The sequence below is a fragment of the Oncorhynchus tshawytscha genome, linkage group LG03, assembly GCF_018296145.1.
Source record: "Oncorhynchus tshawytscha isolate Ot180627B linkage group LG03, Otsh_v2.0, whole genome shotgun sequence".
NCBI classification, from domain to species: domain Eukaryota; kingdom Metazoa; phylum Chordata; class Actinopteri; order Salmoniformes; family Salmonidae; genus Oncorhynchus; species Oncorhynchus tshawytscha.
The window spans coordinates 42,532,847-42,559,499 of NC_056431.1; the positions used below are offsets into that span (position 1 = coordinate 42,532,847).

At 42.6% G+C, this 26,653-nt stretch overlaps 1 protein-coding gene across 4 annotated transcripts in view; it reads left to right on the forward strand.

The window, feature by feature from the left end:
- Window positions 1-26,653, forward strand: part of LOC112236048 (sodium-driven chloride bicarbonate exchanger) — a 39,916-nt gene that overhangs the window by 2,176 nt on the left and 11,087 nt on the right. For 3 of the 4 annotated variants that reach the window (XM_024404632.2, XM_024404640.2, XM_024404649.2), the window contains exons 2-14: window positions 2,184-2,210; window positions 14,150-14,231; window positions 15,790-15,933; window positions 16,375-16,513; window positions 17,870-18,030; window positions 18,319-18,507; window positions 20,848-20,939; window positions 23,234-23,391; window positions 23,711-23,798; window positions 23,894-24,040; window positions 24,156-24,253; window positions 25,350-25,524; window positions 25,736-25,869. In XM_024404632.2, the coding sequence (XP_024260400.1) occupies window positions 2,184-2,210; window positions 14,150-14,231; window positions 15,790-15,933; window positions 16,375-16,513; window positions 17,870-18,030; window positions 18,319-18,507; window positions 20,848-20,939; window positions 23,234-23,391; window positions 23,711-23,798; window positions 23,894-24,040; window positions 24,156-24,253; window positions 25,350-25,524; window positions 25,736-25,869 (1,634 nt within the window). Of the gene's footprint in view, window positions 1-2,183; window positions 2,211-2,732; window positions 3,097-14,149; window positions 14,232-15,789; window positions 15,934-16,374; window positions 16,514-17,869; window positions 18,031-18,318; window positions 18,508-20,847; window positions 20,940-23,233; window positions 23,392-23,710; window positions 23,799-23,893; window positions 24,041-24,155; window positions 24,254-25,349; window positions 25,525-25,735; window positions 25,870-26,653 lie in introns of those variants that run through there. The other variant, XM_024404655.2, reaches the window with a different exon arrangement.

Below are 26,653 nucleotides of genomic sequence, written 5' to 3' on the forward strand. Positions count from 1 at the left end.
TCTATTTTCTTTCTCTCTGCATTGTTGGGAAGGGCCCATAAGAAAGCATTTCGCTGGTAGTCTCCACCTGTTGTTTACAAAGCATGTGACAAGTCATGTTTGACTTGATTTGGAAGGAAGGATGCAATGAACATTTTGCAAACTAGTCCAGATTAAATTAAAAACAAAACATGTTTATGCACTACCGGCATCTGTGCTGCTATAATCACTTCCGAAGAGATTTGTTTTCATTATCCATTTGCTGTTGACAGTAAAGCAGCTTTTTATATAACCCCCAAAATACAATCCTCTGTCTGCATTGACTGGTGTGGTGACTGACAGGTGGATGAGCCTGTTCTGATCCTGTGCTTAACACTGTCTTGTACCTATGTTATACCCAATTAATTAGAATGGTTGTGAATCAGAAAGCTATCTGGGTTGTCGAGAGCCATGTGCAATGATGAGTTATCGCTTCTGCCTACAGCACTATTTTCCTGACTAATCTCTGTGCCCAAAAATGTGATTTGACGAGCTAATTTTCAATCACCTCACACACTTATCACACACTTCAATCATCAGTCATTTGATTTAGATTAGATTATGTATACTTGATTGTCTGTTGCTCACATACATTTACTTTGCATTCAGAAAAATCCACAACAAAAAGAGAGAGTTATAAGGAACATACAAACAATTTATGGAAACGACAGCTTCAAGGTCCAATGCAGCCTTTAAAAAAAAACATCTCAAAATCGAATCATTTCTGGGTTACTATTAAATACCGTACTTTAGTAGTTTTCCATTAAAATGGTCAAAAATAAACAAAAATAGCCTTCTAGCAAAAAAAAAAAATTCTCTCAAAAACTAGGACTGCCTGGTCTGAGTGGGGAGGGATTTGTAATCTGAAAGTAGCTGTTATTGGCAGAAAGATTTTGAACTATCTTTGTTATTGTTCTATATTAACTTACAGTATACCGCCTGGTGATGTCACCAGGCAAGCCAAAACTCAACCCATGCAAAACCTGGGCTGTGTTCAGTATGTTTTTAGTTGAAAAACCAGTTGAAAAACAGCAAGGGGTTGGGGGTTGGGGAACACTGTCAGCATGGCCATTTCCCTTTAAATACGTCACTCATTGCTTCAAGCCACACCTTCGCCATACCCAACAATCAGGAGCCAACGTACCTCAAAGTCTATGAAATAGACTTTCCACTTTAAGAATGTACAAGAACGTTTTGGGGAAACGTGTTGTTCAGTACAAACCGTACCGCAAAGTAGCGAGCGTTCAAGTGAACTGAACGCACCTCAGCCAATCAGAAAGTCCTGTGTAGATTGTATTTTCAACCAACCAGCAGCTAACACTGGTCAAATCCCTTCACACTTTTACAGTGTTAGTTTCATCAGCTGTTCATCAGCTCTACAATATGATACAAAACACAGGAAAGACAGCATTTTGACTGCACTGGGCCTGCGTCTTCATCGGTTACCTGTAATGAGAGCATCCTCCTTTTCTACATAACATGTTAGTGGAGTGTAAAGAAATATGCACACATGGCTTCGCTGCATTCATATATATAAAACTCATATTCAGAGGCATCATCATCATATATACTGGATATTCTTTCATTATGTTCTAGTCCGGTAGTTGCTCAAAGCTATCTATATGCCGGGCTCCCCCTTGGCAGATATTTGGCCTAAAGTAATTCACTCGCTGTCCTCAACCCTGCTGAGAAGACCCGGTGGCTCAAACGGATTTGATTGATGAACCACAGGTAAAGCATTTGTGGACATCTTTGCCTCCAAAAGCCTCTTTGAATACCAGGCCGCATCCCACATTACACCCTATTAGGCAGGGGCGATATACTGTTCATACCGGGGTATTTTGAAATAGCGACGGTATGATTTTCAGTACCGCGGGGGCTGCGGGGGGTATCGTGCTACACCACTACCTATAACCACAAATGAAGTATAACTATAAGAAATCTAAGATGTGTCAAGTAAATTATATCCAGCTCAGGGCTCCAGCTATGCATTTGGTTGGCTAACTTGCTAGCTAAGTGGTTACATGTCAAAGATCAAGATTCTTGGTTACAGCAGAGATGTTCAACCCCCTCCTGGATCAAGATCCCTGTTTGAAGTTGTTAGGTTTCATACCATGTTCTTGCTTGCCTAAAAAATGCTGATAATGACAATATTGTCTTTTCAGGTGTCAACTCCTGGACGCAGAAGCGTGGTAAGTTAACCCTCTGATTTATTTTTAAAGTGCTTGAAAATGTTCACTGGTCTCTCTGTCGAAGCACATCCCAGTGTGACTACAATAGATTCATAGAATCAATCCTTAACAATTGAATTCCTTCATTGTCAGTGTCAGTGTTGTCCTTGTTCCATCCTGGCAGTTATACACAGACAAATATTGTTCTGGTACTGGGAGTCAATGCAGCATTTACAATAATGAAGTTAGGCCCCTACACTGCACAGAAGGGTTTTAGTTGGCTACATTGGTGAGATGGCTTTCCATCTTTTGTATTGCCCCTTGGCTTACCTGAGCTCCAATCAGCACGGAGAAAGAGAGAGAGAGAGGGGGAGAGAGAGAGAGAGATCAAGGTCAGGCCAGAGTGGCTGAGCTGACAGGTCATGCTGCAGATACTGGGAACTCTCCCAGCAGCCCCAGGGGAGGCGCAAGGCGATGCTCTGTGCTCTGCGGTGCGGTATGGAGCAGTGCAGCGATGGCAAGCTGCTGCTACAGGGGCTATACACTGAAAGCCATACAAAAGAGGGAAACACAGTGGCTTAGCACCAGCTAGCTCCCTCTTAGATAAGAGGCTGGACACCAGTGATGTCACTGCTGTAATCTCATGCTGGATTGGTGGATAAATGGCTGAATCAACAGAGGCAGCGAGTGGTGCGTTTGTAAGTCGGTTCCTGGCATGTTGAGAGGGTAGATTGCTTAGCCGCGTGTGTGCCTGTCCCGGCAGCAGAGGCACGCTGGTGCTACGGAGCTCAGCTCGGCTCAGCCTCCTCTCTTCGGCACAGCAGCACTCTTAACTACAAGAGGAAAGGGAAAGGTCATGCATTCTGCTGGAGGCTTGGATCCCAACAGTCGCTTTTATTCTTTAAAGGTATGCCTGTGCTCTGTTTACTCTGTAAAGGTATGCCTGTGCTCTGTTTACTCTGTAAAGGTATGCTCTGTTCTCTGCTCTGTGTTTGGGAGTTTCTTTCATCTCCGGGTGTTCTTAAGGTTATCTAAGGTTAAAGGATGTGTGTTTGATGCTGGTGTTTGTTGGTGCTGCTGATAGCCTTTCTGGAAATATCTGTGCACCTCAATGTCAAACAGCTTGACTTCATCATGCATGCAGTATCCTGTTCTTTAATGACCTGTCAAAGGGCAAATTTAACACAAGGACGCACTATTTGAATGGCTTTAGTTTAATGGCAGAGTTAACGTTGTATGTAAGTGTACAATGTTAACTCTGAGAGATAGGAGGAGATAGGAGAGCGATACAGTAGAGGACAGGTGGCAGAGAAGAGAGAAAGGAATGAGGAGAGAGCAGAGAGGAGAAAGGAGAGAAGAGAGAGGAGAGAAGAGCGAGGAATAAGGAAAGAAGAGAGAGGAGAGGAGAGAGAGGAGATGGGAGAGAATAGAGAAGAGAGATGAGAGTGGAGAGAGGAGAGAGATAGAGGAAAGAGCGGAGAATGGAGAGAGGAGAGTGGAAAGTGGAGAGAGAAGAGAGAGGAGAGAGGGGAACAGAGAGAGTAGAGAGCCTATCCTGCTGTGTCAGCCATTGATTCCTGGGATGCAGGAAAGGAGATAAGTGCACTCATGTTTACTCTGCACCAGCAACGGCAATTTTGTATACAAAGCCTATTCGGTCTCTGTCCCTTGGATGTCTTTCTTGAGTCTTTGAGATGTGCCAACTTTGTTGGGGAAAAGTGATTGGAAGTTGAACAAGACTGTATTCACTGTACTATGTAAGTTGTGTTCTATGCCAAGCTGAGCTCATCTGAGCACAGTGTTGTTGTCATTATTATGACGCTGCTGGCCTGGTGCTGATGCTGCCAGAGTGACCATTGCCATATGCAGGGATCAGACCCCTCGTCCAATGAAATCACTTTGGCTGCCCCCAGCAATCCTCCAGTCCTCTGCCCTTAAAAGATGGCTTTGCTTTGAGCGCACGCCACTCAAACAGTGTGAGTTAGGCCAACCCTATTCATTATCATCATCACACTCCCTATTTTCACCACTGTTGTTCAGGACATGTATTGTAGCCTACCGACCTTTGGTCGTCTTTTTACTCTCGTTCCTCATTCCTACAGTATGTCATGCTTCTATGCACTTATGTCATTCTCATTAGGAGTTTTGGATATAGCCCACCAGGTTAGTCCGAAACCCCGCACATTGAGAGGTGTTCTAGAGTGTGAAAGTAGGTCACAAGCCATTGCTTCTGGAGAACAGTTAGATGAACCCTAAAACAGTTGTACACTACTTTAACTCTCTACACGCACCACAACATATGCATTGGCCTACAGACAGCAAAGAAGGCTATACACGGCAAAACTTAAACACACTTCGGGAAGCAGTAACAGAATACAGTAACGGCTCATTTTAATGTAGGCTAATGTAATGTATCGCAAAACAAAATGTGCAGTGTTGTACTTTAATCCTGTAGCACTGCACAGACTTTGATCCCTCCTGTGTATTAGCATTCAGATTATCACCCTGGGCCTTGGCCATGGAGTCTGACCCGTGTGCCACTACAGCTGTGGATGGACAGCAGTGTCCTTCAGCATCCAAATTGGCCCTGGTGTCCTAGCTCTGGTCCAGGGTGTTGACGTGCAGCTTGCTGACGCTGAGCCGCCTTCTTCTACAAGAAGGTTCAGCATCAGTAAGCTGAGCGTAGACGTCCTGGATCAGAGTTTCTGATGTCCGAAACAGGTTTCAGTTAAGCATGTGGCAAGACAAACCATAAAGTAAAAGAAATACTGGGCCCTGGTCTAAAGTACTTGGTTTGTGTTTTTTTTTTGTCATTACACTGTCCCTCCACCCATTCACACACGTGACATCATCCCACAAGTGTATGTTTTGTGTGAGAGGGCATAGTCCTGACTGAAGAATCAGTACAGTACTGCTGTATTCTAAGCTAAATTTAGCTTTTTGATGCCAGCAAGTTTTTCCCCCACTTGTTTGGCTTTATACTCTAGACAAAAATCGACTTATTTTTGTCACTAAAAAAGTAGGTTTCATCTGAGTTTCCGACCGTCTTAGTGAACAGCATCAAAATAAAGCTGATTTCATCATTCTTAGTGTACACGTTCTGTACAAGAGGCTAATTCTTGGCAATGTCTCTAAATATTTGTACCGCGTACATGGTGCTTTATGTCAAACTCTTCTATTTAAAAATGTTAAGCAATTTCTATGAATGTATTTCAAGTGTATGTAGTATAACCTGTTAAATTGGCGTCAGTTTATTGAGTGCAGTTTTTTTCAGTCACTGGGTCCAATGTTCACAAGTATGTGGTACATTTTCACAACTCTTAATACAAAACTCAAAACAGCAAGTCAAAAAGGCTTGTTTCAAAACTCTAAGCACATGTTCAATAGACTACGTACAACACACAAAATCATAGTCACTTTTTCATCTAGAATATACATGTTTGACATTGCAATATATGTTCATATAAAGTAATTGCCTTTCACCACGCAATGCTCTCATTACTTTTGCTATGATTCTCTTCTCTTTTGTTAAAATACATCTTACTTTTAGTTAATCCGATTGCACTTAATTGATGATCACTTAAATGTTTGGTAAACCTATACACACTGCTTTACTAAAATTGCATTGGACAATACAGTACTGTAATAATGTAATATATGCCATCTACGTAGCAGACACCTTTATCCAAAGTGACAACAGTCCACACATTTTGGTATGTGACCCCAGTGGGAATAAAACCCACAAATCTGGTGTTGCTAGTGCCATGCTCTTGTGAACTGAGCCACGTACAGTACCACTACAATACATAAGCATAAGACAATACTATAAAATACAATACAAGATTACATTACAGGTGGATGATGTATGATTGCCATCCCCATGAGCATACGACCCGCAATTTACAGTACTATAGCATACTACATTCAAAGCTCAATTTTGAAACATGTATCTTAGATTTTTTACTATTGGATTAACTCGTTGTTGAAATAACTAAATTGAAAAGATATCATTATGTTGTGTTTGGGCGATTAAACCAATGGACTCATTATATGGTGTTACCACGTGTAATGAAAAGTGAGCGTTGCGCCTTTTCATTTTCAGTAAGTATTGATTACCCATTTATTTGTCTCTGCTTGCAAATCTTCCTCCTGAAAGGTAGGCTTTATTCTGTAGTCCTATGCAACATGTAGCAAGTGTTGCTGTCATCATTCTTGCTGCTTCCAGTTCAGTAGCCATACCTGCGAGATCAGGTGTGCGTGTCAATTAAATAGAGTAGGCTATAGCCTATGCAAGGGCAGAGAAGCACAGGGAAGTTATCTTTCCAAGGAAATGTAAGTACTCTGCTCTCTTCAAACTACATCTAGCATATTGGCTGATATAGCCCAGTAATACAATATAAGGCCGATGTGAGAATCTCTGGTAATTTAACTTATTTCTTAAGTTATTTATTTGCTTTTGATATTGCCTATAGGCCGCAAAATTGCTAGGACCTTGGCTGGCAAGTGAGCTGCGTCACATATGCCTAAAATAACATTGTGGGATTGCGGTTGGGTTTGGGACCAGTTTTTGTGGTAACAGGTGAGGCAGACAGAAAGCCAGCGGGGGCGGGCAGGAGCGGGATGAAGAAATCGGTCCACGCAGACCTCTGCTGTGCACCATGTCAGTGAAGCCTGTAATGTTAGAGCTGTTTATTACTATGTCAGTGTGAAAAGTAGGGAATTAGCTAGGGAAACTGACAGATCAATAACGTTACATTGCCATACTGACTAATAAAACTCACATTAAATTGTTTGACTGACGGTTTCATCGTTTGATTCAGGTCTAGTGAGATTGAGGCAAAAATAATAGCTAACGTTAGCCAACCTTTGGCCAGCTCTTCCTCTAACAGGACATCAAAGGTAGCCAAATGTATTTACTTCTGAAACAGGACAAAAAAAAGGCTGTTCGTTAGCGGTATGAGGTGGCTATTATTACTATCTGACAGATAACTAGAGGCTAGAGCTGACCTGGCAGGTGTTACTTCAGCTACTAGCTAGCATAGAAGAACAGTTTAGTTTAGGGCATTTCTGATTCAGGAAATCCAGACAAATGATTTACTGTGTGACAAATTTATGACTACTACCAATATTCTTAATACAGATTTCTAAAACAAATGTCGAAGAGAATAACAATACACAGTTTAAACAATGTTTCTCCAAATTGGCTTATACTCCGCTATCATCTTGGTGATCTCGCTGCAATTTCGCCGGCTCAGGGAGTTAGAGAGCTAACCTTTAGGAAGAAATCACAACAATCCAGCAGACCCAATCTGGTGAGATTTGCTATTTAAGCAAGACAAAAACAAACAAACAACAATAGCAATACACTTCTTCATATAAAACTAGAGGTGTGGAAAAAACTACACATATATCACTTGAGGTGGGAAAAACTTTTTGTAGTAACTGTCAACCATAACCAAAATATATTTTGTCCTTTATATAGGCAGACATGTGAAGAAACAAATTTGCACATTTACCAAAGGGCCCCAGGGGACCGGTAATTTAAAAAACAACACTTCCTGTTAAATCAAAAATAAATAAATTAGAATAAAACATCGAATTAGAATTACAACTCTTGATAACTCCATTAAGGAAATAATGATATACCATGAGGTAATGGTAAAATAGACTAGAGACAGGTGTCCCTCATTCAGGGGCAGCGCTCTCTCTCTCTTCTTTGTGTTCTGAATCACACATAGGACTATTGCTAGATTATAAACTTCTTCCTAAATATAGTGTTTACATAGCCCATTTTAAACTCACCCAATGTCTTTAGTCTTTCTAGTTAGGGTGATTAGGTCTCACCAGGAAGTCAGAACAGAGGTCAGAGGTCAGTCAGCCCTATTAAGTATTTTCTTTCCCTGTACTTCCGAAACCATTTAAAACCATTTCAAATAGTTCTATCATTCTGCGTACCCAGTTTACAACCAAATTAAAAAGACCCCACACAATAAATCAAACGCGGTATTAACACCAATAACAAATTTTCATAACCGGTGGGTTGTGTGCTGGTGTGTTTTTTAAAACATAGGGCAAAAACAAACAAACCAATGGTCAGGCCTTACTTATTTGGGAGCTCCCTCTACGGCCGGATCAGGTATGTTTATACTTTATAAAACTGCAGAATTTCACTAACTGTTCTCCCAATTGGGAAACATTTCAAAGAGAGAGATAGGGACGGCTGTCCCCATCCTCTCCTAAAATAGAAAATAAACATTTCATTAGTTTTCACTTTGCTAAATCTTAAACCATTTTACTTTCCAATTAATCTACATCTCTGTTTCCTTTAACTCAGAAGCCCTCTCAATCACCATCACCCAGTACATTTCTCTTCCACTTTAACACTTGTTTCCCTCTACAATCTCTACTATACTCTTTCTCTTTCTGTCTAACGTTACTTTACCAGGTGAATGAAAGGTTTTAAATTATAGACAAAACAAAACATGATAACTTCTGTTCACAGGTAGGCCACTGTCCCCCCACCCACTCATTCATCGTTTTTTGTATAAAATGTAAAAGGTACTTTTAGGTTTGGCAACCCCGATGCTGGTGCCTGACACAATTGCTTCTTTAGCTTGACAAACGCTTCCTCACACTATTAACTCCACTCTATTTTTTTGTGACCCCTCCTCCCTTTCGTCAATCCTATAAAGCTATTTCAGAATAAGACGGAATAAAGTATCTCACGAGATTGAAAAACCCCTAGGGTTTTCCTGAGTCTGGGAGGTAGAGGTCGACCGATTATGATTTTTCAATGCCGATACTGATTATTGGAGGACCAGAAAAAGCCTATTAATCGGACTATTTTTATATATATTTGTAATAATGACAATTACAACAATACTGAATGAACAATGAACACTTTTATTTGATCTTAATTTAAACATAAATAAAATCTATTTAGTCTCAAATAAATAATGAAACATGTTCAATTTGGTTTAAATAATGCAAAAACACAGTGTTGGAGAAGAAAGTAAAAGTGCAATATGTGCCATGTAAAAAAGCTAACGTTTAAGTCAACCAACAATTTATCTCTATACCATTTGTATTTCATATACCTTTGACTATTGGATATTCTTATAGGCACTATTGTCACGACTTCTGCCGAAGTCGTTGCCTCTCCTTGTTCGGGCGGTGCTCGGCGGTCGACGTCACCGGTCTTCTAGCCATCTTTGATCCATTTCTCATTTTCCATTGGTTTTGTCTTGTCTTCCCACACACCTGTTTCCAATCCCACTCATTACCTGTTGTGTATTTAACCCTCTGTTTAACCCTCTGCTCCCATGATGTCTTTGTCAGAGATGGTTTTATTGTCAGTGTAGTTTTATGTTGTATAGGTGCGCGTCGGGTCCTCGTACCCATGTTTGTTTATGTCTGTACATTTTAGTGTTATGAAGCATGTTACGTGGTCAATTATTAAAAGACTCCATTTTCACTCCATTTTCACTCCTGCGCCTGACTTCCCTGCCACCTATACACACGACGCTGACAACTATAGTATTGCCAGGCTAATCTCGGGAGTTGATAGGTTTGAAGTCAATAGCCCTGTGCTTCAAGCATTGCTTAGCGCTGCTGGCAAATGCAGTAAAGTGCTTTTTGAATCAATGCTTACGGGCCTGCTGCTGACTACCACCGCTCAGTCAGACTGCGCTATCGAATATCAAATCATAGACTTAATTATAATATAATAAACACACCGAAATACGAGTCTTAGGCCATTAACATGGTCAAACCTGGAAACTATAATTTTGAAAACAAAACGTGTATTCTTTCAGTGAAATACGGAACCGTTCCGTATTTTATCGAATGGGTGGCATCCCTAAGTCTAAATATTGCTGTTACATTGCACAACCTTCACCCAATATCAGCTCCACTTCCGTCGCCATGTAACATTATCCGGGGATTGTTACTGGTCCTATGGTCAGAGACATGGATAGTAGTCCTGTTGCTTTCGATTCTGCCCATTTCCCCACTAAATATAAGAAGACAGCTTTTGGGGTCACATGGACAGGGTGAGATTGGAATAATAGTATTTATGTCAAGAGAAGCAGGACCTGGATTATGTTTTATACAGATTAAAAGTCATTTATTTTTATGGCATAAAATGCTTTTCTTTTGAAAGACGTGCTCTCATGTCTGTGAGCCTGTGTGTGTGTGTGTGTGTGTGTGTGTGTGTGTGTGTGTGTGTGTGTCTGTGACTGTGTCTGTGTGTCTGTGTGAGAGGTGACTCAAATGTAGAGCATATGGCACAACAAACTACCGGATCCTTCAAACGTATGCAGGCCTATCCAATGCTACAGTGTGTTGCTGACAGTCAATACTGATAAACCAATCAAAGTGTAGACCCGTCAAGCAAGACGGACAAAAACACAGCATCCAATGGCACTTTGTAGGGGGCAGTATCATTGAAGTGCTGCATTTACTAGCCTTCCCACAGTTCACTCGCTCCACCTGCTAGCTGTTTAAAGAAATATATCTTCATATGTCCTCTCTCTTTCTCTCTCTCTCTCTCAGCTGTCTCAGCTGTCTCTTCAAAGGTGCCCTTGAGGCCCGACAGACAGGCAGTGTATGTATCTCTTGCGGACGTCACTGAGTGGGCTGGTGACGTGCACGCTCCTGCCTCTTCCTGCAGTACCACCCTCCCCCATTTCCTAGGAGTTCTGGTCATATGTCCTCCAAGCTGCCACATGCACACATTAGCAATTGCACTTAGTAGCGTAGTAAGTGACTGGAAGGCACTAAATAAGGCTTGTTAAAACGGAGAGCTGTGAACTACTGTGAAGGCTTGAGCAAAGCTCTGATGATTTAGTGGCCTTGTCAGGCCAGCTGTGTGTCTGGGGATACAGCAGGTCGTGATAGAGCAACAGTACTAGCAGAAGTACTTGCATTTAGATTAGAGGTCGACCGATTATGATTTTTCAGCGCCGATAACGATTATTGGAGGACGAAAAAAGCCGATACCGATTAATCGGACGATTTTTAAAATGTATTTGTAATAATGATAATTACAACAATACTGAATGAACACTTATTTTAACTTAATATAATACATAAATAAAATCAATTTAGCCTCAAATAAATAATGAAACATGTTCAATTTGGTTTAAATAATGCAAAAACAAAGTTTTGGAGAAGAAAGTAAAAGTGCAATATGTTCCTAGCTCAGAACATGAGAACATATGAGAACATCTTCAATATTCCCAGTTAAGAAGTTTTAGGTTGGAGTTATTATAGAAATTATAGGACTATTTCCCTCTATACCATTTGTATTTCATTAACCTTTGACTATTGGATGTTCTTATAGGCACTTTAGTATTGCCAGTGTAACCGTATAGCTTCCATCCCTCTCCTCACTCTTCCCTGGGCTCGACCCAGGAACACAACGACAACAGCCCCCCTCGAAGCAGCGTTACCCATGAAGAGCAAGGGAAACAATCACAGGCTCAGAGCGAGTGACGTTTGAAACGCTATTAGCGCGCGCTAACTATCTAGCCATTTCACTTCGGTTACACCAGCCTCATCTCGGGAGTTGATAGGCTTGAAGTCATAAACAGCGCAATGCTTGACGCACAATGAAGAGCTGCTGGCAAAACGCACAAAAGTGCTGTTTGAATGAATGTTTACGCGCCTGCTTCTGCCTACCACCGCTCAGTCAGATACTTGTATGCTTGTATGCTCAGTCAGATTATATGCAACGCAGGACACGCTAGATAATATCTAGTAATATCATCAACCATGTGTAGTTAATTAGTGATTATGATTGATTGATTTTATAAGATAAGTTTAATGCTAGCTAGCAACTTACCTTGGCTTACTGCATTCGCGTAACAGGCAGTCTCCTTGCGGAGTGCACAAGGACTAGTTAACTGTAAGGTTGCAAGATTGGATCTCCCGAGCTGACAAGGTGAAAATCCGTCTTTCTGCACTGAATGAGGCAGTTAACCCACCGTTCCTAGGCCGTCATTGAAAATAAGAATGTGTTCTTAACTGACTTGCCTAGTTAAATAAAGATTATATAAAGGTGTAAAAAAAAATATCTATATATTTTTGGGGCAAAATCGGTGTCCAAAAATACAGATTTCCGATTGTTATGAAAACTTGAAACGGCCCTAATTAATCGGCCATTACGATTAATCGGTCGACCTCTAATTTAGATGGAACACTATAGGGTTTGTGTTCCACTCAAGCAGGGGTGAGACAGCTTGAAGTTCTTGGGTTGTTGGATTTCCTGGCCATCTCAGCTATTCATAGGTTCTTATGGTTTGCTAATAGCAACATAACATTTGGACTACAACAGCCATCCTGAGACCATAACCCAAGTCATAACAATGACAAAGCATAAGTCACTTATTTATTGCTGTTGCACCTGCTCACAACCTTGAGAATTATTATCACTGTCATGTTTGGGAGTGGAAGATTTGTCAATGTGAGTCTGTAATAGACATTAATAATACACCACATCTGGACAAAGTCTGTTCAGCATGAAGACTGCTCAGTTGGAGATTGTAATTCCTAGGGTTTCGAGGGGAAATCTTTTGAAATTCGATTTGTGAACACATTGTCATGTCGTGACACCCAGTACCCAAAACGACAACAACGTGCTCTCTCTCTCTCTCTTTCTCTCTCTCTCTCTCTCTCTCTCTCTCTCTCTCTCTCTCTCTCTCTCTCTCTCTCTCTCTCTCTCTCTTTCCTCCATCTATTATTTTGGCTAGCAGAGGCATCTTGCCGTGCAGGATTGTGTGTGAGGTGCCAAATGTGTTAAAATTGTGTTTAGTAACTGCATCACAGTTAATTCACAATGGGACTGAGTGGTAAGTGTTTTTAGAAGAGGCTCTCTCAGACTGGGGCTTTGCTAAACATACACAAATCCTTACTATCCAGCTGTCTTTAATGAAGTATTCTGAGGTTAACCTCCATCTTACAAATGTCTTATATACTGTAGCCCCTCTGTTATGTTGCCCTGTTTTAACCTTCTCTTGGCCCAATACTTGGGCAGCATACGTACTAGTTTATGTTTCTTGTTACTCTGGAAGTACGTCATCGACATTTGGTCATGTAACAAACTCTTGAGTGCTTTGTTGTTTACTTTCTAGTAGATATTGAGTTGGCCACATTGAAATGCCTAGGTGACCTGGCTACTATGTGCCTGATGCAGCACCGAGACAACAAGCGCAGTGTGCCGTTCTGATGAACCGCATTGTGATCAGTCTGATTCACTGCACCTCAAAGCAACCGTGCCTAACGAGACTCCTGGGTATTATGGATGGAGTCTGTTTTAAAGAAAATATATTCTCCTGGGGAAGATAATGACTATGTAATCACTATATGGATTCAACATTGCAATTGTTCCCATTATGGAACAAAATTGCCGTCAAGCAATGCACATATTCACTACTACACCACTTTAGGTTTCAGTTGTTGATTGGCTGCTTGGCTGGTTTAGAGGCCTGTCCAACAATGTGTTTGGCGATTATGACTACAGTATTTTCTCGATTAGTTGAGCAGACTTGCTATTAGTTGCCATGGAAACTGCCTTATTAAAGTGGTTAGTGTGTTTATTCACTGAGCTCAGTGAGGAAGCACACAGAAGAGATTGTTTGTCTCTATGGGTTTCTTCCTGGTTACGTAAAGGTTAAATAATAAAAACACATTTTAAAAAAGGTCAACCGCTATTAAAATGCTCTCTGCTGTAAATATCAACACAAGGACATGCTATCTTAATACCATGGTTTAGACTAGAGATATACCTTTGATAAGATTTTTTAAGTGATATTCAGTAGCCTAAAGTCACATGCAAATTTTACAAAACGTTAGAATAATGACGTGTGAAGATTAGAAAAGTAACAAAGACAGACCATTTCTGACCATTTCAATCATCCTCTAACAACAGATACTGACAGAACTCTGTCTGTCCTTCACAGAGAAATGATGAAGAGGCTGTGGTGGACAGAGGTGGAACCCGGTCCATGCTGAAAACCAACTTTGAAAAGGAGGAACTCGAAGGTACACCAACTTTATGAAGTACAATGCCTTGAGGCCTTAATTCAGTTTTGAGGAAGGAAGACTCGAAGGCCACCTACATGGCATCCAGAGAATAGGTTGTTTTCTAGACTGAGGCATCTCCTGCTGAGACAGAGGCTGTCCTAATATGGACTCCGTACCCATGAGACTACAGATGGTGGCAACGAAAGAGCTGCTTGAGCACACAAAAGCACAGAGCTCCAGTAACAGTATCAAGAGTCTGGAGAACCATTTATGCGGAGCTTTCAAGGACGTTACTTACAATTCATTTCATCTACATTTCCAGCCATGCATTCATCATAGCACTGAAGGCAGTGATTAGTCCTGATACCCTAGTGTTCGTGGCTGGGATAACTGGGATTGGTTTGAACAGCAGAGGCTGCTAGCTGCCTCACCGTAGCCCCAGGCCTGAAGGAGCACTCACAAAGCTGTGTTTCTCCCTGAGGAGAGAGCAGGCTGGAGTCAGGGTGGATTACCCTCACACTGTCACAGCACCACATCTATTCAGCCTCACTGATATCAGCAGGGTGACAGTCCACCCCTTCTGCCTGCTCATCCTCCCCAATCTGCAGCTCTGGTTGTGTACACCATACGGTTTGTTTTGAGTTTCTAGATGAGACCAGTGTGAATGACTCATCAATTACAGAATATTAGACATATTTATATAACTACCTATACAATATTCATGCACACACGGTCAAATATTTACCATTTATAGATGGTAAAATATACTTTGCAATTGGTGTACTTCACTCAATAGTTTGCTTTTCCTGTATTACTTTGACAACTGTGCCATTTATGTAACTCAGTTTAACAGTAATATGACATCGAATATAAATAAGTATCAAAACGGTTTGATATCAAATATTAGCTTACATGTCAAATCTGTTCACTATTTTTAGGTGAGTTTTTATTAAATTATTTATTCATCCTACCAGATGATGCTCTAAAGGGGTTTTAAGGGAACCCAATCCGGTATGTTACTTCTGTGGCAGATGTTGAAGCTAAGAACATTCCCAGAGATGTATTTTTAGACTTAGACTGATACAAAGTAATGATATCAGTAAAAGGGGTTGCATACATGCCAGTTCTTTAATGTCAAATAGATGAGTTGTAGGTATCGCTCAATGAAATACCAGTGACATGACCTTAGAAGCATGAATCCAGATTATTAGAAGACACAGTATATTAATTCAATTTGGTAATGCTTTATTTTTTACAGCCCTGTGTAAGCTGGTATTTTACTCGGTATGTACTGTATTGAGTAACAAACTAAGTAGAGTAAATTGTAACCCATCATTTATTTTTTTGTGGGCATATTGCTGTTGGAAGTTGACCGATATATACAAACAGAAGGAGCAGGCAGAGTCAGAAGGAGAGAAGGAGTCAGTAACTCAGAAGGAGTCAGTAACAAACAGAAGGAGCAGGCTGAGTCAGTAACTTCTCTGAATGTAATCATGTATCTTCTTGTGTACTTCTTACCTTATCCTCCATTATTTTGTCTAAATCTTATTTCTCTCTCTGTGATGGCTGCCTCCAGGTCACAGGACACTCTACATCGGGGTACATGTCCCCCTGGGAAGGAAGAGCCATCGCAGGCATCGGCATCATGGACATAGACACAGGAAGAGGAGCAGGGAGCGGGACTCTGGAGTGGAGGATGGAAGAGAGTCTCCCACATACAGTGAGTCTTGCCACTCTAGCTGGCTGGCACATTTCAAAGCAGCATTCAAAGTGTCTGGTACCTTGGGGTAGAATAATGCAATTTTCCTCCTCATCATCTGTTCTTACAGTATATCAATCATATTTCTATCATCTTATAAGTGATAGGATTCTGTAATCACATGTATGGCTGCATAATGCATTTCAAAAGAGGGGATTCTGTCTACACATCGCAAGAAATATATACATTTGAATTCAAAACTCAACGTATACTCATCAAATATACTCATGAAATATACCCATGAAAATAGTAGCTATATTTATTTTTACAAAAGTGAAAAAGTGCAAATGTGCAAAGTTCCCGAAAGTGCATGTGCATAACGTCCTGCAGAGGTCCGTAGTCAGGGGGTGTGTATGGCAGACAGTACTATAAGTGATGACCTTACTGGACCCTGTGCTTCAGACACGCCATCCCAGAGAGTGCAGTTCCTCCTGGGCACAGAGGATGATGACGAGGAGCACATCCCCCATGACCTCTTCACTGAGCTGGACGAGATCTGCCTGAAAGACGGAGAGGAAGCAGAGTGGAGGGAAACCGCCAGGTAGGGAGTCACATGACACACCCCTGGCCCATCAGCCAATCACGGACAAGTCCATGTTATTACTGAACGCTTTTAGTCAACTCCAACGTAATCCATAGGTTGTTTTTTAACCTGTTGCTTTTTAATCATGCTAAGTGATGACATTGTTATATATAATATGATTTATGATCTATAATTTATTCCTTATTGCAATATCTTAATGTCAGAAACATTAAACAACTGTTACCTGAAAGAGTTAACGTTACATAAAGAGAGATTGTTGTGTAACCTTGGAGATGGGCTATATAAAGCTCTAATTATAAGACTGCTGTATGAGCAATGCATGGGAGCCCAGCTCGAAAGGAAATGTAGTATTATGCTTGTAGTACACAAGCATAATGTCTGGACTGGAGAAATATCCTGTTGTGCAGTGCTATCTGTGCTTACAGTGCATCTAGACACAAATGTCACGTCACATATTGACTGACAGAGCTTTTACTTGCCATAGCTTGTCAGTTAGTCAGTCAGCTGGTCACTCAGTTAGTCTGTCCCTGCCACGGTGTACGGCGTTCAGTTGTCCTGTGAATAAAAAAAGGATTATGCAGACACAGAGTGACACTTATTCTGTATTGTCTTGGGAAAGTCACCTGTTGAAGTGTCCAATGGTAAAAAAATAAAATAATGCTTTTTTGGATAACCAAGTCCCTCAGTCGAGCACCTGATTCCCTTTTTTGTTCAAGCTGGGCTGAAATGCATTTGGGTAGGCTTTTGGGTAATGTCTGATGTGTCCTTGGTGTCCCCATCAGTGTAAGCTGAGATCTATCAGCACATGGCTTCCAGATGGCTAGACAGCTGGCTGTCATCTATCCCCTGGTCCCTTGGCTCAGTGTTACTGGTCTGCACTCTTAAAAAAAAGGGTTCCAAAAGGGTTCTTCAGCTGTCACCATAGGAGAACCCTTTTTGGTTCCAGGTAGAACCCTTTTGGGTTCCATTTAGAACCCTCTGTCGAAAGGGTTCTCTCTGGAACCAAAAATGGTTCTTCAAAGGCTTCTCCTATGGGGACAGCCAAAGAACCCTTTTGCAAAGGATCTCAGGTATTTACCAAGGGAAATTGGTTGCAGGTGCGCTCAGATCATAGAGATGTATAGAGATCTCTAGTGCCCAAAAGCCTGTATAACACGGGAGGCGCCATTTGAGGACTGAAATGTAGCGATCACTACACATCTCTATGGCTCCTGCAATTTTAGAGACGTTTAACAAAAAAGTGCCATTAGAGGAACAATTAGCGAAAAAGTGTGAGAAAAAACAAGAGCCCTTTTCTACAGTTCTAGACCACACGTTCTTTTCTAAGAGTGCGGACACTTGTGCCTTATGCAGGTGGCTGAAGTTTGAGGAGGATGTGGAGGATGGAGGGGAGCGCTGGAGTAAGCCCTACGTGGCCACGCTGTCCCTGCACAGCCTGTTCGAGCTGCGCAGCTGCATCCTCAATGGCGTCGTGCTGCTCGACATGAGGGCCAACTCCGTGGAGGAGGTAGCAGGTACGGTAGAGCACAGAGTGGCATCTGGAATTACCCCGTACACCTTTGTCGTATTCCTTAGTGCATACCGTAGCAAAAGGATTTGCGTGAAACAAAAATCAGCATTTCTTATTGGACAGTTGCAGCTAGGTCCCTCACCGTTTTGGCTCGTTTGCTTCTGTTCTGTTCCTAGTGAATACGACCCTGTTCTATGATCTTCAATGTACAATTGTGAACATTGCAATCGGAATGTAATGGACGGTTTCCTAGTTGCTGTTGAGCTGTTGACTGTGTGGTCCTGTTTGTCAGACATGGTGTTGGACCAGCAGGAGACCACAGGTCCACTGGGGGACGAGGTGAGGAGGAAGGTGAGAGAGACCCTCCTCAAAACGCACCATCACCAGAACCAGAAGAAGTTGGCCAACCGCATCCCCATTGTCCGCTCCTTCGCTGACATTGGCAAGAAGCAGTCCGAGCCCCACTCCATGGACAAGAACGGTCAGTAACAGGCATCCCTCTGTTTAGGGTTGGAGAATTCCTCTAACCTTCCCAAAATTCCCAGGTTTTCCAGAAATCTTGTTTGGAAGATTCCTGGCATCAGGAGGGAATAAGCAGGGAATCCGTGAATCCTCCAACCAGGATTTCTGGAAAACCTGGGGATTCTGGGAAAGTTACCTAGAATTCAGCAACCCTACTGCTGCTACATTAATGGTTCAAGATGACTGCACGTTCTTCAGTTCTCCTCACTTTGTACTGCTGGTCATAGAAACATTGAAACTGGAAGTAATCTTGTTGTAAGTAGTCCTCTCAGTCATCCCATGTGGATGCTTTTCTCATTCTACATTACATTGTCCATGTATGACCTTCTTTTCAGTGTCTCAGTGTGACTCTCTTCTCTTGTTTCCTTGTGTGTGTGTGCGTGCGCGTTTGTTTGTGTGTATATGTGGGTGGATGTGTGTGTGTGTGTGTCTGGCAGGCGGTCCATCACTCTGTTCTACCTTTAAGTCCTCCTTCTGGGGCTCGTTTATGGCAGCGGGGTCTAGGAGTGACAGGCAGGTCACACCCTGCACCCCATGGCCGCTCTGTTGTCCCCAGTGTGTCTCCTCCTCCATCTCCTCTCCACTCCCGACCTCATCCACCACCCGCCTTCCTCCAGCCACTCAAAAACCAGGCCCCAGACCACAGAAACAGGGTCCCAGAACCCAGACTTATATCCAGCCCGTGGACAAAGAGGATGACCCGGACCCAGGCAACTCTTACACCTTGACAGAACCTTTCTCTCCTGCTAGCACTTCCTAAAACATAACTTGTAAAGGTGGTAATCTCAAAGTTGTTTCCGTCAGTAATAGTTAGAGGTTGTGTTTTCTGTACTTCAGATACTTTAATGAAGTCAGTAGTATTCCATCAAGCGAGAAAGTGTATAGTATATATACAATAACTCATATCATATGAGCCGTACATTGTATTTTATCGAGCACAATGAGAAATCGGTGGAAGAGTCTAGATGTAGCTATCAACGGGGATAAAGTTGAAGGTGCTGCTTGAAAGAGTTGCTAAACTTATCCTTGACCTTAACATTGACTATATATTAATTTCAGATTATATTAAAGTATGGCGACAGGGTGTAGGCCTAACAAGTGTAGAAGATGTTAACAGGACAATATTCAGAAGAGAAAAGGCCCCGAGCAACGGTGTTCACTGATAATAGGGTTGTGGGTTCGTTTCCCACAGGGGGACCCGTACGGAACAAAAGCACAAAAAATGTGTGCGCTCATTACCGTAAGTCGCTCTGGAAAAGAGCGTCTGCTAAATGACTGAAATGTCAATGTGAAATAACAAGGAACCTTTACGTCCTCTAGCGAATGATACCTCATTGAGAATGTCCATCACCTTTTACAGGAATTATGTTTCGGAAGCAAGTTTTGCCAGTGTTCCACATGCCAATTTTTTGAAACATGAAGAACACCCAAAACCCTTTAAGCTAATCATTCTCTGCTGTAATTTTAATTCAGAGTGGTTTGTCACAGGCACATTCATTCTAGTAGAGTAATGCAAAAGCTCATTGAAAGAGCGGCAACAGTGAGTGCGTGACCAATAAACAAAACCAGTGCCATGTTAGTGACGCCACCCTCGTGCTCATTGCAAGTACTAACATTTAAATCTAAAGGGTTTGTCGCTTTGGTGCTTCTTCATGGGCAGCAGCAGCCGACTCTGTAAATTGCTTTAAGACTTAGCCCTCTCATTGACTTCATGTGGAAATATGAGTCGAAATGAATCTTTGCAAGGCATGCTTTTACTTCTGATTCTCTCGATTCCTAATGCAACCGTTAGTCACTGGTAGTTTCCACTGGCTCGTGAACGGATCAAACACTGAAATGAGTATTTATCTGTGCCCTCTCACAAATGAAAATGAATCCTTTGGATTTAAATCCTTCTTGCTCGACTCTGGCAGCTGTGGGCTAATTTCGTGTTTGCATCGGCCAGTCTCCTTGACACAATGATAATGCTGAAATCCTAATGGGCAAGCTTCATCCACCCATCCTCACCAAGGTCATCCACGACTTCCATCCCTCCCCACTTAGGCTTTTATCTTCTGTCCTCTCTTGGGATCTGCACTAAATAAGGGTACTTTGCCAATGTCTGATAAATCCCAGATTACTTCAACCTTAGAGTGCAAATCTATAGATTACCAAAGCATTTTTGGTCATTTCGGTAGGCCAAGAGCTCTCTCTCCCTGTGATTTATTACCATTGGCGCCTGCACTGCCATGAAACCTTGGTGTTGGTCTGATATAGAGGTTTCAGCAGTTGACTTATTGGACATCTCTGTTTGATCCAGGTCAGGTGATTTCTCCCCAGACCTCTCTGCCCGTCCCCAATGATGGCAAAGCTGAAGTGAGCAGAGAGAACAGCGCTGTGGACTTCAGTAAGGTACAGTAAGACATTCTCACTATCAGCCCCCCTCTTGTTCATTATGCTTTAAAGGCTAAACCAATCCTAGATCAGCACTCCCAAGTCGGAGATGATTTATGAATACGGGCTTTGACGTATTACTATACTACAGTACGACACACTCAACATACCAGTTCTGGCAGTTCAAGTGTGTATGAACACAGTAACCTGTTCCATTTTCATTGATTGCTTGCATGTATTGCTTGAAAAAATGGTTTCAACCATAAACTATTATTATAGCCGTGCTATAAACATAGCAGGCCAGTCATCTCACTCACACTGCCATTAGTTACTGTAGATTATAGTAGGACAGCAAAAGTCTGTCTCACCTCTGAATCCGACAATCCTATCCTTTTGTTCAGAGCCTTTTGTGTTCTTGTTCTGATACTTTATTTGAGCTGTCTAATGTGGTTGAACTCGCCCCAAAAGCATTTTTAGAAAAGACAGTGTGCTCAAAATCGAACCATAATTAGAATACAACCGGATATTTTTAGACAAAGCTTAATGGAGAGTAATGTTTGTCCCGGATATTCTGGATGTTTGAAATGCCTATTTAACATACTTAGGCCTGTATTTGAACTGTACACTATAATGATAACACCACCATTAACCTCAGTGTCGTGCCAAGGGCTGGTCTAGTGGTAGTGCTGGTACCCTCAGACCACACATTGCCCCTGGAGGCATGGGTTCAACCCCTGACCTTGCTGCTTTCCAGTCTATGTCCCCATCCCAATCACTTCTTCACTATCTATCAATACAAATGACATGAATAATGTATTTAACCTCAGTATCTGCTGCATGTCATTATCCATTATCCTCTTCAGTCAGGAGGCAGAAGCCAATACTATGTATTTATTGGCCCATGTTACTATTCAAATTACATTTGCTAAGTGCATCAATCTGTTAGACATGGCATGGGATGAGTTTTGCTGAATACCATCAACACATGATATTCCTATTACGTTAGCAATGAGCGTGGTGTTTATAACTGGGACTCTGATGCCCCTACTGCTTCCACTTTGTGTTACAGCACTTCCATTTGACGCAGTGCAGCTCCAAAGCAGGCAGACAGACAGGATCGCAGCAGAATAGTGATAGGAGGATCAGTCAGCAGGCAGACAGACAGGATCGCAGCAGAATAGTGATAGGAGGTTCAGTCAGCAGGCAGACAGACAGGATCGCAGCAGAATAGTGATAGGTGGATCAGTCAGCAGGCAGACAGACAGGATCGCAGCAGAATAGTGATAGGAGGATCAGTCAGCAGGCAGACAGACAGGATCGCAGCAGAATAGTGATAGGAGGTTCAGTCAGCAGGCAGACAGACAGGATCGCAGCAGAATAGTGATAGGAGGGTCAGTCAGCAGGCAGACAGACAGGATCGCAGCAGAATAGTCATAGGTGGATCAGTCAGCAGGCAGACAGACAGGATCGCAGCAGAATAGTGATAGGAGGATCAGTCAGCAGGCAGACAGACAGGATCGCAGCAGAATAGTGATAGGAGGGTCAGTCAGCAGGCAGACAGACAGGATCGCAGCAGAATAGTGATAGGAGGGTCAGTCAGCAGGCAGACAGACAGGATCGCAGCAGAATAGTGATAGGAGGGTCAGTCAGCAGGCAGACAGACAGGATCGCAGCAGAATAGTGATAGGAGGATCAGTCAGCAGGCAGTCAGGCAGGCTCAGATCTGGATGGACGTGTCACTGCGGAGGCAGACAGGGTATCAAGGAGATGATAACCTCCGGAAATGTTATGTAACTGATAATACCACTTTAGGCTGATGATGGCAATCTGCTGTAATATTTCATCATAACACATGGTTAAATGTATGTTATGATGGTAATGTTATTAAATATATGAAATAGGGTCCAGTTGGCAAATCTATTATCTATCTTAAGCCATAAACAGGATATTAATTACAAAAACACATAAGGTTCCAAAATACTGGTTACTATCCCAAAATTCTCAGGTTTTCCAGTACTGGTAATCCTGGTTGGACAATTCCCCGAATCAGGAGGGAATAAGCAAGCAAATGGAAATCCTGGGAATTTGGTGATAGAAACCAGAATTTTACAACCCTAGTCACAGCAGGGATCAACAGTAGGGATTCAGTTATATTTGTTTAGCGAATGCATTTCATATCTCTGAATTCCTTTTCCTATGCTCTTGTTTTTGGATTGAGAAGTTGCGATATTCATACCGTAAAATGCACCATTTAGACTTCAGTCTAAAAACGCTCCACTAATGACTGCGTATTGTGTCCTGCGTCCGTGCAGATAGACCTCCATTTCATGAAGAAGATTCCCCCGGGAGCGGAAGCGTCCAACGTGTTGGTGGGCGAGGCGGAGTTCCTAGACAAACCTGTGGTGGCGTTCGTACGTCTCTCACCTGCGGTCATGCTCAACGGGCTGGCTGAGGTCCCCATCGTCACCAGGTTAGAAAGACTGTGGCAAAATTGCAGTAACTTTCTCAAAAAACCCCAGGTTTTCCAGAAATCAGGGTTAGAAGATTCCCTGGAATCAGGAATAAGTAGGAAATCCGAGGTATCCTCCAACCTAGATTTCTGGGAAACCTGGGATTTTTGGGAAAGTTACTGGAGTTTTGCAACCCTACTTCCAATTAGTCTGTCATTAGGGTCTCCTGTCTATGACTAACGTTATGACCTTCTTAATCCTTTTTGGGCTGACCCCAACTGTCTCTTCACCGCTCTGTCTGACTCTTATTGTGGCCCTCGTTTTATCTTCCTCCGTTAGGTTCTTGTTCATTCTGCTGGGGCCTCTTGGGAAAGGGCCACAGTACCATGAGATTGGCCGATCCATTGCAACTCTCATGACAGACGAGGTAAGACGGCCTCTCCAATGGTGAACATAGTTGTTGGGCATGACTGAACGAACCAGTCAATTAATGGCTGAATTTCCATTCTTCTTCATTCCAAGGTTTTCCATGATGTCGCCTACAAAGCGAAGGACCGCACTGATCTGATTGCTGGAATCGATGAGTTCCTTGACCAAGTGACTGTCCTGCCACCGGGGGAGTGGGATCCCTCTATAAGAATAGAGCCACCAAAAAACGTACCGTCTCAAGTGAGTTTAGCCTCTTCTTTAAAAACAAGTCTTTTATCAGTGGACATACAAAATCACAGCAATGTCTTTCATTTGAAAAAGGAAAGAAATAACAGATGTGGTTTTTGAAAAACAGGAGAAGAGGAGGAGTGCAGCGCAGTGCGGCACAGACCCAGGGGATGAAGAGGAGGAGGACGAGGGACATGGGGGTCCGGAGCTGCAGCGGACAGGACGGTAGGTGGGTGGGTTGGTGCGGGGGGGACTTAGAGAGTGTGTGCTATGGGAGCCTGGATGTGTATGTTGTTGTGGTTGTGTATTATGTGGTTGTGTATTATGTGGTTGTGTATTATGTGGTTGGGTATTATGTGGTTGTGTATTATGTTGTTGTGGTTGGGTATTATGTGGTTGGGTATTATGTGGTTGTGGTTGTGTATTAAGAAAGAAAGACGGATCAAAGAAATAACAGGTTTCTCTCCTGCTTTTTGAAACATCTATCTACGGAACATTGGACAGAGGCCAGGTTTGCCATTGCCACTGAACTCCCTCCCAGGTGACTGTGTGCAGTTCATGCAAAGGTTTCCATAGCAACCTACTGCAGTGAGCTCCCAATTGCCTTTGGCTATATTCTGCAACAGGGACATTAGCTCATGCTAAGTCATCCTCATGACTGTGTCTATTTTATGCACTTTAAGTGGTGTGAGGAGAGTAACACATTAAGTCCTGGTGTGGAGGGGGGGAAAAAGAAAGAAAAAGTCTCCAGCTGCAAGCTGAATGCACACCTCAGCACGAGACAGCAGGTTACCCATGTGGTTGTAGAGACAGCAGGTTACCCACGTGGTTGTAGAGACAGCAGGTTACCCACGTGGTTGTAGAGACAGCAGGTTACCCACGTGGTTGTAGAGACAGCAGGTTACCCACGTGGTTGTAGAGACAGCAGGTTACCCACGTGGTTGTAGAGACAGCAGGTTACCCATGTGGTTGTAGAGACAGCAGGTTACCCATGTGGTTGTTGAAACAGCAGGTTACCCATGTGGTTGTTGAAACAGCAGGTTACCCATGTGGTTGTTGAAACAGCAGGTTACCCATGTGGTTGTAGAGACAGCAGGTTACCCATGTGGTTGTTGAAACAGCAGGTTACCCATGTGGTTGTAGAGACAGCAGGTTACCCACGTGGTTGTAGAGACAGCAGGTTACCCACGTGGTTGTAGAGACAGCAGGTTACCCATGTGGTTGTAGTCTCATTCAATCATTCGAGAGAGAGAGCAAAATGCAATACATAACCGTATCAATGCAATCCACTATTTTCTCCATGGCATTATAATATTTCCAGATTCTGTGGTGGTCTCCTGTTGGACATCAAACGCAAGGCGCCGCACTACCTGTCTGACTACACAGACGCTGTCAGCCTGCAGTGCTTGGCCTCCTTCCTCTTCCTGTACTGTGCATGCATGTCGCCTGTCATCACGTTCGGGGGCCTACTAGGAGAGGCAACAGAAGGACGCATAGTAAGACACCCTGGTTGTCATCCCAAATGGCTCCCCATTCCCTACCTAGTGCACTACTTTTGGGCCATGTTCAAAAGTAGTGCACTGTATAGGGAATAGGGAGCCATTTGTATGCATCCCTTTCGAATACACAGTGCTAGAATGACGATTGAGATTGATTGAAGTTCAGCTTTTCTTACTAATAGAATTTCTCTGCATTTGTTTCCCGCAGAGTGCAATCGAATCGCTTTTTGGCGCCTCAATGACAGGAATAGCCTATTCCCTGTTTGCTGGCCAGCCACTCACCATTTTGGGCAGCACAGGGCCTGTACTGGTGTTTGAGAAGATATTGTACAAATTCTGCAAGTAAGTTTGAGTAAAACACTGTCGTAATTCTATAACACCCATGTGATGAATCGTCTATAGCCCACTGCTCTCAGGCCATTTCTGTATCTGTGCCCACATCTCAGATAATCTGTGATTAGATTGTAGTATGATCCTCTGTCCTTATAACAATAGCAATATAGGATGACCGTGTGCACTATACACTCTTAGAAAAAAAGGTGCTATCTATAACCTTAGATGGTTCTTCGCCTGTCCCCATAAGAGAACCCTATGAAGAAACCTTATTGTTTCCAGGTAAAACCCCTTTGTGTTCCTTTCAATCTACCTGAAACCAAAAAGGGTTCTCCTATGGGAAGAGCCGAAGAACACCTTTGGAACCTTTTTTTCCGAAGAGTGTACTGCCAAAATACATGGATCATTTAATGATCTATACTTCTTTAAAGTATTGAAATAACATAATGACGACCTCAGATGCACTATATTCTGCAGATAGATAGATATACAGGTAACTGCCAACATAAAGGAAACACCAACATAAAGTGTCTTAGTAGGGCATTGGGCCACCATAAGCCAGAACAGCTTCAATGCACCTGGGCATAGACTCTAAGAGTGTCTGGAACTCTACTGGAGGGATGCGACATCATTCCACCACGAGAAATTCCATCATTTGGTGTTTTGTAGACGGTGGTGGAAAACGCTGTCTCAGGCACCGCTCCAGAATCTCCCATAAGTGTTCAATTGGTTGAGATCTGGTGACTGAGTTTTCATGCTCATAAAACCATTCAGTGACCACTCGTGCCCTGTG